General features: G+C 35.0%; 1 protein-coding gene across 1 annotated transcript; it reads right to left on the reverse strand.

Moving 5' to 3' along the window:
• Positions 1 to 4889: 4889 nt before the first annotated feature.
• On the reverse strand, positions 4890 to 10140 carry LOC137939295 (uncharacterized). Its single transcript, XM_068784564.1, has 5 exons — positions 9873 to 10140; positions 5792 to 5906; positions 5593 to 5682; positions 5405 to 5503; positions 4890 to 5251 (listed from the first exon to the last, which is right to left on the reverse strand). Exons 1-5 carry the CDS (start codon positions 9938 to 9940, stop codon positions 5150 to 5152), a joined length of 474 nt encoding a protein of 157 aa, XP_068640665.1. The 5' UTR covers positions 9941 to 10140; the 3' UTR covers positions 4890 to 5149.
• Positions 10141 to 10726: the final 586 nt, after the last annotated feature.

Genomic DNA, 10726 nt, shown 5'->3' on the forward strand with positions numbered 1-10726 from the left:
TCTAAGAGGAGAGAAACGAAATAGAGAAGGGCAAAAAAAATTTAACTATCAAAATTTTAAAATATTATTAAAACTTTTAAAATATTATTTCTTTTTTCTTTTTCAATTTTCATGTGTATCCGAACAAGAGAAACTATATTTCTCTTTCATTTTCTCTCTCCTTTTCCATGGACATCCAAACACAAAAAAAAAACTAAAATTATTAAAACTTTTAAAATATTATTTTCTTTTTCTTTTTCATTTTTCACGTGTATCCAAATAAGAGAAACTATATTTCTCTTTCATTTTCTCTCTCCTTTTCCATCACGTGTATCCAAACAAGAGAAACTATATTTCTCTTTCATTTTCTCTCTCCTTTTCCATGGACATCCGAACAAGAAAAAAAATATTTTTTTTCTTGTTTTGTTTCTTTTCTTTTGTTTATTTAGGGGTTCCAAACAAACACTAAGGGCATGTTAGTGCGCAGCGTAAGTGAAATGTATTTCACTTACGCTAGAAAAGTGGGCCGAAACGCGTTAGTGCGCACAGTAAGTGACAGGGGAAAGCGAAATACAGTTTCATGCATAAAACGATGGTAAGTGAAATCAGAGGGGTCGAGCTCAGATTTCACTTACCATCGCTCAAATACATCTCGTTGTCAGGGAGGAACCTCTGTCGAACGAGGGTTTCAGAGAAAAAAAATTTCTCCCTCTCTCACTCATGACCTTCGGCGACATCTCTCCCCTCTCTCTACAACCTCTCCGACTCCTTCCTCGCTCACGACCGTCGGCGATTTCAATCGCCCCCTCTACAACCTCTCCTCGGCGCTTGATTCTCTTCCTCTCGCCGTCCCCAGCACCAACGACCGTCACCGAACCAGTCTCCCCCTCTTGGCAACCTCTCCGGCTCTATTCGAGGTATTTATGAAGTTATTTGAAGGCACATTGTGGACTTCTTGGTGCACATTGGTGATGAAGAATTATTTTCTGGCCTTTGTTGAAAGTAATTTAATGAGGGTAATTAGGATCTGGTCATGGTTCTCGTGTTTTGCACTTGTGGCGAGTGCAAATAAAATGAAATAGGAGAAATAGAATAAAATGAAACAGAGCTACATTTTTTACAGGGTCAATGCAGTGTAAAGATTTTTAGGTGGTCTTCATCTCAAATTTACTGTTTTTCTTTTTCAGGACCCCATCGTTATTTTTAATCTGTCTACAAACACTATATGATTTTATCTAAGGCTCTTCTGGCTAATATGTTATATATTTCATGTTAACGATGCTTAACTTCTTATCTAAGGCTCTTCTTGTCTAATATGTTATATATTTCATGTTATATATTCCCTTTTCTTTTTTTTCTTCTCCCCCTCTCAATTTTTTTTAAGAACAACTTATTTTTTATTCATTGTCTACTGGTTATGAGTTTTAGATGGTTGGAAGGAGGAAAGGTAAAGACAATATGGATAGCACTACAAAGAGGTCATATGACACATGGACGTCTGACGAATACTGTAAAATGTTTTGATTTGATCATTGAACAAGTCAATTTGGGTAACAAATTACCCAATGGAGTTTGGAAACACGAAGTTTTCAACGATTGTGTCAGTATGTTCAATTTGGATGCAGCGAACAAAAAAACAGTAGAATAGTTGAAAAACCGTGTGAGGACTTGGAAAAGAATGTATATGGTTGTGAGTACATGCCTAAACACTAGCGGCTTTGGGTGGGATCCAACAACCCAGAAAGTCACTGCTAGTAAGACAGTGTGGCAAAACTACCTAAAGGTTTGTAAATGTAACATAGAATGTTATGTTTCATGCTTTATTAATCATGTGTTTTAGTATTTTAAATGATAATTTTTCATGTAGACGCATAGAGAAGCCTACAAGTATAGGCTGGAAGGTTGTCCGCTCTATGAAAAATTGGCTATTATGGTTGGGAAACACTATGGCCGCGGGGAAAGCGAGTAACACAAACATGGAGTCAGATGATAACCTTTCGAATTTTGTAGAAGGGACAATGATTGATGACATTGATGAAGATGATGCAATCAGGGAGATCCCAACACCCAACATTACAGAGTCTCCAAGTTATGCTCCTCCAATAAGCAAACACCAAAGCAATGATGGGGACAAAACTTCTTCTACTTGGCGTAGGAAGAGATCCGAACCATTAGTTGAAAATGCTAATAGGATCGTTGAGGCTATTAACAATATGTCATCAACCCTTACGCAAATCTTTACTCCCCCTGTAGGACCTCCATGGTTCGAAGCACTCCAGACATTACCTAACTTGCCCAGAGAAGTCAAGTATTTTGCCATGGAGTTGCTCGACACCAAAGCTAAGAAGGATATGTTTATGAAGATGAAACATGAAGATCAATATAATTGGTTGATGACTAAATTCAATGCAATGTAATAGACTTATACAAATGTTGACAGTTTTAACCTATATTTATCAAACACATTTGATTTTGTATGAATGACGTTGATTATTGAGTATTTCTGGTCCTTAGTGAATGAGTATTATTGAATGTGTTTGAACCATGTGTTCATTATAGAATGTCTACTATTGCAGGTACCTATGGATAATCTACCAGATAGGGGAGAAAATATGTATCTGTATTGTAGCTTATATAGTTGTATTTGTCCTTGTCCATTCATACTTAAATGAATGAAATAGGGCCAAATACAATGTTCTTATCATTTAGGTGGTCCACGATATTTAAAGAAAGCATGAGAAAGATCGCCTATTAAATTTCGAAAAGTGTATAGGATGAATCAAACTATTTTTCTCAAGTTGGCTGGAATCTTGAAAAGTAGAGGACTTTTATTTGATACAAAGACAATATCTGTGGAATAACAACTTGCATATTTTTGTATCATTGTTGGTCAACAACAATCTTACAGTGTCACCTCAGCGATGTTTGAAAGATCAAATTGGACAATTAATAAGTATTTTAACTAGGTGTTAAATACTATTATCAGACTACAATCTGATTACATCAAACGACCTTCAAGACATACTCATTCAAATATCTTGAACAGTGATATCTATTATCCATATTTTAAGGTAAATATAAAGTCGTTTGATGATTAATTTTCAGTTACTATAAAAATATATATTTGTATTAATGATTTTTTTATTAGGATTGTATTGGTGTCATCGATGGTATTCATATTAAAGCACATATCCTATTTACATGAACAAGAAAGATTATGGAACAGGAAGGGTTTTCTCTCACAAAACGTAATGGCAACATGTACATTTGACATGCAATTCATATATATACTGGCAGGATGGGAGGGATCAGCAGCCGATTCACGTGTATTGAAGTCAGCATTAACCAGACGAGATAAACTTTATGTTCCTGAAGGTAAATATCCCTTCTCTCTATATAGTCTATTTAAATATATATATATTATATATATATCTATATATATATATATTTATTAGATTATAAAAGATATATATTTTATTGTAGGCAAATATTATTTAGTAGATACTGGATATGCAAATCTTCCTGGGTTCTTGGCTCCCTATCGAGGTACTCGTTATCACTTGCAAGAATTTCGGAATAATACTCCTACGGATGAAAGAGAATTATTTAACCGAAGACACTCATCTTTACGGAACACTATCGAGCGTACATTTGGGGCTTTAAAGCTCGTTTCAAGATATTAAAAGATGCTCTTCTTTTGATTTTGATGTCCAGGTAAAAATTGTGATTGCTTGTTATGTATTGCATAATTATATACGCATAGAAGATTACATGGATTTATTTGAAGATGATTCAAGTGATGATTCTAGTGGAGAACATTGTGAAGATAACAATGAAAGTGATAATGAAGACAATGATAGTAATGATGATGTTGAGGATGATGTGGACACTCAGAGAAGTACTAAGAATGAGTTCGCAATACAATCTACAAGAGAATCATATTATCGAGATGTTTTAGTAATTCAGATGTGGCAAAATTATTAACTATTATATTTTAATGCTACTAAATATTTTTTGTGTTATACTTTTGTATGAACAGATATATTTTTTTATATTAAAAAAGTGATCGAGTTATATTTGTATTATTATTATTTTTATTATTACGATATTTGTGTAATACGCTATGTAGTACGATATTTGTATAATTATTTCATATTTAGATATTACAAAATTAAAATTTGATTACAATTTTAATAATATAAAAATAAGCATTTGTTTAATTATTATATTTAATATATTTTATTTATTAACTAATATTAATTTAATTTTCTGATAGTCAAATATATAAAAATATTTTATTTAATAAATAATTTATATTCACTTTACACCACACCTTCCATTGTACACACTAACACAAATAAGTACTTTACACTACATTTTTCATTGCACACACTAACACAAATAAATACTTTACATTTCCTCTCACTTTTCCAAGGGAAAGTATTTTTCATTATATTTCATTTCCCTCCGCACTTACATTGTACAGTAACACCCCCCCCCCCCCCCCGCCCCCCCCCCCCCCCCCCCAAAGGAAAGAGGAATAAAGATAAAATCAAGATGAAATTTTTTGGTCCCCAAAAATGATTTACTAGAAATTTTTCATCAACAAAAAAATCTTCCTATGACATTTTTTCATATACTTTCCTATTGGTACAAACACACCCTTAATATAAAGCTAACCAAAACACCCTTAATTTAAAGCCTAACCAACCCAGAGAGGGAACTAGTTGAGGCAAGAATAAAAATGGCCCAACTTAGATTGAGATCACTAAGAATGAATCAAACCAAAGAATCTCCTGATTTTCCTCTCATATTTCTTAAGAAATCGGCAACCCTGCTTCAATTTGATTAAGAACAAGAGGGTAGGTAGAATTATGAAGCCAGAAGGAAGATTTTAAAATTGAGTCCCATTGAGGCTGGTGACATCTTTACTTGAGCAATAGCTAGAATCCATAGCTTACCTGATAACCTTAGTGACTGATTTATGCTTCAATTTGACAGAAAAATGTCCTAAACTGGATCATAGCTAGAATCCATAAAGCAGGTATACTAATCCAAATCATACATAAGAGAACATATCAGGAAAACAGCCATCTGGAAACACCTCCAATCACCTGTGAATAATCCTTGCTGCCTGCATAATTATGAAGCTCCATTATCTCAGTTCTACTCAGATTGTCTTTGTTTTGTTAACCTTCTTCTTACGTTGTCGCTTTGGAATAGAGTTCTTCATGGCAATAAAGAAGATGAGTGCACCAACAACTGCCAAATTCTGCCAGATATGGAGAAGAAGAAAGCAAAGAAAAACATTTAACCAAAGCTCATTGAAACACAAAGACAAATGATAACCTGTAGCAAATCAACTCTTTTAACCAAAGCTCATTGAAACACAAAGACAAATGATAACATTAAGCAAATTAACCACCTGAGTAAACTTGTTGAAAAGTTGAGTATACTGCGGCTTCTCCACGTCGTAGTTGTAGAAATCATAAAGAATGGGAGTAAAAAAGGCCAAATGAAGAAGCTGAACAAAGCTCATGGATATTCCAAATAATTGAATTAGTAAAATAATTCAACCAAAGAAACTCCCACACAACAATTAGGAAGACGCACCAAGAGGGAAGCTCCAGCTGAGCTGCCCATAATGAAGAGAGTGCCTCCAATTCCCTTCATGGCTATACCAGCAGCAATTAAATGTTTAATCTGCCAGGTGCTCAAATCAAATTTAGAAATCAAATTTAGAAATGATACAACATGAACCAAAACCTTTATATCATTTCAAAAACAATAAAAATGGCAGAGGGTTCCTTACTTCCACTTTAGGTACTTTTATGCCCAGGGTAGAGGATACATGCTTTGTAAAGATGTTGTACTTGGGTCTAAATGCCTTTGCTGCAGGACCACCATCAACCCCAAACTCATTAAACCTTCACAAAAACATCATAGGTAAGTCATGGAGAACAAGTTTTTCTTCTAAATATTGGACCATAAATGAAAAAAAAAGACAGTTTTTGGTAGCAATATCCATGCTTCTGAGACAGAAAGATACACTAAAGAATACACAACGACAGATGTAAAAGAAAAGCAAGATCTCAAGAACATAATCAGTGGATATTACACAAAACCAGATTCTATAATGCAGACCAGTAATACCAACTAGTCAAATAGAAATGAAACTCATATGGCAGGCAAATGTTCTGCAGAAAATGGCTCCCCCTAACACCCAATACATATATTGGATTAGGAGTTCAAGGAGCCCAACAGAGGGAATATCAGCCAATGCAGCTTGATACAGCAAACTATGTATCACAAACTACTGGAGGCAACTTTGTTTTTGCTTCACAAGTCAGAAATCATGCTCTGTCCACTGGGCAGATACATAACCTTTTCATCATTCATTTAAAGAAGAGGAAAACATCATGTCCCTTCATAAAGTCCTGATGCTACCTTTTCGTTATTCATTTAAAGAAGAGAACAACATCATGTCCCTTCATAAAGTCCTGATGCCACCTTCTTCTTTGTTTCGCAAGTCACAAATGTGATCTGGATCGTGGGCATATCTATGCTTGATTTTTTTATTTTTTTATTTTTATTTTTTGTCATTAACACATTGAACAGACAGAAAGTGTGTTCATCAACGGCAGAGAAAACTTACAAAATAGTGCAGCTCCATCATGGCATATATGCTCTAGTAAATGTAACCTGGGTAATGATTTACTTACTTTATTATTAGGTTTTCTTTCACTGACAGACCAAGCTTGCCAAGCTAGTCAGCAATTCCATAAGAATGGACGAAATCAACATTCATTTTCTTTAAAAGACGGAAGTCAACATTTTTACCCGAGGAACAACTCTTTTGCCATCTTTTCTGGCATCATTAAACTAAGCATCTCCACAACAAATATTCATTGCTAAGAGGCCAAAATCTCCTGTTTCTAGATGTGAGCGTCCAAGCACATGAGAAACAAGAGAATTTACTAAAGACCACCCAAACATAACTTTGGGAGTGTCAGAAAGGTGCACCTGGGAGGAATATCTCCAACCATGAAGCTGAGAGAAAGAGAGATAGAGAAGTTGAATGGTCCATGCACAAGACAACTCATGATTCTCCTCTTTCCTCCTTCAAATCATGTTTTATTTAAGCCTTCTTATCCACTGACTATTTCATTAAATAGATGGACAGAATCTACCAACAAAATCTAAAACAAGAGACTTGATTCCCGAATAATTGCTTTTACTGTGAATCAGCAAATGTTTTCTCTGTGATCAATGTAGCTTGAGTCCATCTCTACCTTGCATCCATTAATTCTTGTAAAACCTTCCATAGCCTTCACTTCAAATTGAATACACTGGAGATCTATCACAGTCTTCCAATTTATTATACCATCATATATTTTGGTTAAGAACTAAAGTTTCATAAAACCAGAGGATTTAGTTTGAAAAATTGAACATTTTAAGACCACTTCACAGTATCATTAGTAAATAGCTTCCAAAATCAAGTGTTTGGTGAATATGTTATCTCAAACCATGAGGACTACTTATCTAAGATATCAATTATCTCAATTGCAAATTAATTCTGGCACAGGCTATAGAGTGCTTGCACACAGCAATATGAGTATTAACATATCATTCTATCACTAAGATGATAAACTACAATCATTTCACAAATGCAATAACTTTTCCAAAAAAAAAAAAAAATTCATATACAGATTTGAGGTGTCTCAAATGTTTCAGGTCTCTCATATGGTATGTCTCAAATATTTCTGGAGCATGGTATTTTCAGGTACCTTATATTGATATAAAAACCCTTCAAGGCACTAGCAGATGGCCATATGCAATGAACAATTAACCTTTGAAGCATCTTTGAATAAGATTTGAAGAACCTGACTCTGCCAATCAGAAAACCCTGTTTCCCGCTCCCCCTTCCTGAAACTAAAAAAATAAAATAAAACACCCTGCCCCATGACTAGTTTACTTTCTCAATCTCCTACACTCTCCTTACTCTTAGTATAAATGTCCACTCCACCCCATCTTGCATTGCATCACCTGATCTTGCCCCTTTCTATTTCGCTCCCCATTGTCAGAGTCAAAGAAGGGAGCTAATGGGAAAAAAAAGAACTTCATGAGACAAAATACACCCAAATGAAAAAAAACAAAAAAGAATTATCTTTGATGTCAATGCTTCATCCTTCGACTCTTCATCTTGGTCATTTCATCTTCATCTTCTCCTTGCCCTCATGACTATTTTGATCTGATCCCTGCTCTTAAAGGACTATATCCTCAAACATATATTTTCATTACCTTTTCTTTTTTAAATAAGAGCACTGGCAACTTGGCTTTGTTTTCAACTCCTAAGACAGGTTCAAAATTTTACCCTTTTATTCATACTACCATTACAACCATCCTACCACACCACAAATTGGTAAGACAATGCAAACAAAGGCCACAATGAAAAAAATCCTAATGGCTCACCAATTAGTATATGGAACAAAAATATTTACCCTTGTACAAATTCAAGTAAACTCATTACCACACGCTGTTTATTAAATGGAATGTGTATGGGTAAAAATCATTCCACACCCAATTGCCCAAATATACAGGGGAGGTCTTGTAATTTGAAATCCCTCCCTATGTAAATGTAAGAAATGAACATCTTATTGTATACTGGATGACTTAATTCTAAACAATTTTTCACTAAGACTAACTTAATTATATGTTTATTGACATTTTTGCCATATTTTTACAATTGTTTTACAATTTGATGAACTTGTAATTGTATTTTATACCACTGATTTACCTGTTTATGTACCTTTTTGCACATGGGCAAACAGATAATGGTTAATGAAACACCATTAACCTGTTATAGATTAAACAGGAAAAATTATTGGCATCAAGTATTCAGGAGAGTAATTGAACATTCTATAATTAGTGCCTGTTTACCCAAGACCAGATTAATATCAAACCATTTAATTAAATTTTTTATTTACTCTATGATTAAATCTCATTTCTTTGTTTTATGGTACACAAATAAGAACAAGTTTTGAGGATAGGGCCTCCCTTTTTTTTTGGGGGGGGGGGGGGGGGGCTGGGGGGGGGGGGGAGAGCAAGTTCACTCAAATTTAGTTAAAGGTAAAAAATTAGGTGGTTTAATAAAAACCTGAACCCCATCCCCACCCAGCATCCTGGTTGGATTCTCTCCCAGGCCTAAAACCCCACCATAAAGTTACTCCCTTGTCCCAGCTTTAAATAGAGCAAGGAGTGTAGGTTCCACACCCATCCTGCTGCTCCATCGACAAATAAAAAAAACTCAAGAAATTTTCATCTTCTATAGATTCCACCAAAGTAGTAGAATAGGTACCAAAATCTGATGCCTTTAATACCCTTTTTAGTTTTTCCCCTAGTCATGGAAAAAGGTAGACAACTGGATAGGCTAATTTAGATATTTAAAAGTTCTTAAAAACTGAATAAGGAACAAAGTTTAATCTCAAAGGAGAAAGCTTTTAGTTCAAAGCTATATCCAGTAGGTTGAACCAATGAAACAATATAAAATGGTCAAAACCAGTAAAATATGAGATGAGAAAACTTGTGAACTTCCATTCCCTTCCCAAAAGTACTGTCCACAGCCTGAACGACCGAATCCCGAGTAACCAAACACCTCATGCACACAGAACGCAATGCACAAACAACAAACGATACTTCCTTCTTGCACGAACATATCAAATGAAAGAAAATACAAAAATTGAAAATAGATCTGAACAAGATCCCCAATATAACTTGCAATCAGACTAACCTCTTACTCAATCCATGGACTCACAAAAGCCAATTAAAATACGCTCTGAAAAAAAAATTACAACGAGTTTACAAATAAAAAACAAGACAAGAATCATTCTTACTCCTGATAAGCCGATAGGATAAAAATAGAGGCGAAGAGAGCTCGTCCGAGAAATGACATGAACCCCATTGGATAATGAATCGAGACAGGATCTCTCCTCCGCGCGAAAATCCCGTATGCAAAGAACACGGAGAGAGATCCCTCTGCTCCCCGTTATTCGATGGAACGAGGCAGAGATACAGGAGCGACAGCGGGCCTGAATTACTTTGGGGACTTGGGATTGGAACCAAGAAGTCTAAATTTAAAAACTAGAAAGACCCTTGTCTCACTTTCTGTTCACGCGAACGAGATTAATTAAATTAATTATTATTATTTTATTCACCCTTCAGATTTGAGAATAATCATGTTTAATAAAAATACCCAAAAAAGAGATGGATACATTTTACCTAATTTTCTTCACAAACATAGTTCATTTTCGATTCTAGTCAAAATGAAGGACTGAAGGAGAAGGCAGAAGACTTCCCCCTCCATAAATTTTCCTGTTTTAGCTTCAGATTCCTATTCGATGATCCATACTAAAGATAATTTATTTGATCTCTGCTCGGAGCTCGGTTTAGAATGAAGAGACGACTGAATCTCTGCTCCTGATTTGGCCGCCTGAGTCGCCCTAGCTATTCGGCTGGACAGGGTGAGAAAACGAAAGTTTCGATTCTTAAATAGAAAACAAGAGTCTGTTTTCGTCGGTTTCAGGTTTATAGTCACTGTTAATCAAACAGTATCACCAAAAATGGAGAAAAAGAAATGAAAATTCATCAGGAAGATTTCAAAGAGATGGGCTGATTTTTCACCAATCTGTGATGTTTAAAGCAGTGGTTAAAAACGGTTGTTTCCATCTTCGTCTGGAATTAGCTCTGC

Source organism: Aristolochia californica, unplaced genomic scaffold (assembly GCF_029961685.1).
Source record: "Aristolochia californica isolate CCGP_79_NKW_82.1479 unplaced genomic scaffold, dmAriCali1.0.hap1 SCAF_8, whole genome shotgun sequence".
Taxonomy (NCBI): domain Eukaryota; kingdom Viridiplantae; phylum Streptophyta; class Magnoliopsida; order Piperales; family Aristolochiaceae; genus Aristolochia; species Aristolochia californica.

Excerpts from the sequence above, each read along its gene's own strand:
- LOC137939295 (XM_068784564.1), bottom strand. The coding sequence starts at position 9,940 with ATGGGGTTCATGTCATTTCTCGGACGAGCTCTCTTCGCCTCTATTTTT. Across the intron at positions 5,683-5,791 it reads TAAAAGTACCTAAAGTGGAA|ATTAAACATTTAATTGCTGC; the intron begins GTAAGGAACCCT and ends AGCACCTGGCAG. Across the intron at positions 5,504-5,592 it reads CAGCTGGAGCTTCCCTCTTG|CTTCTTCATTTGGCCTTTTT; the intron begins GTGCGTCTTCCT and ends AGCTTTGTTCAG.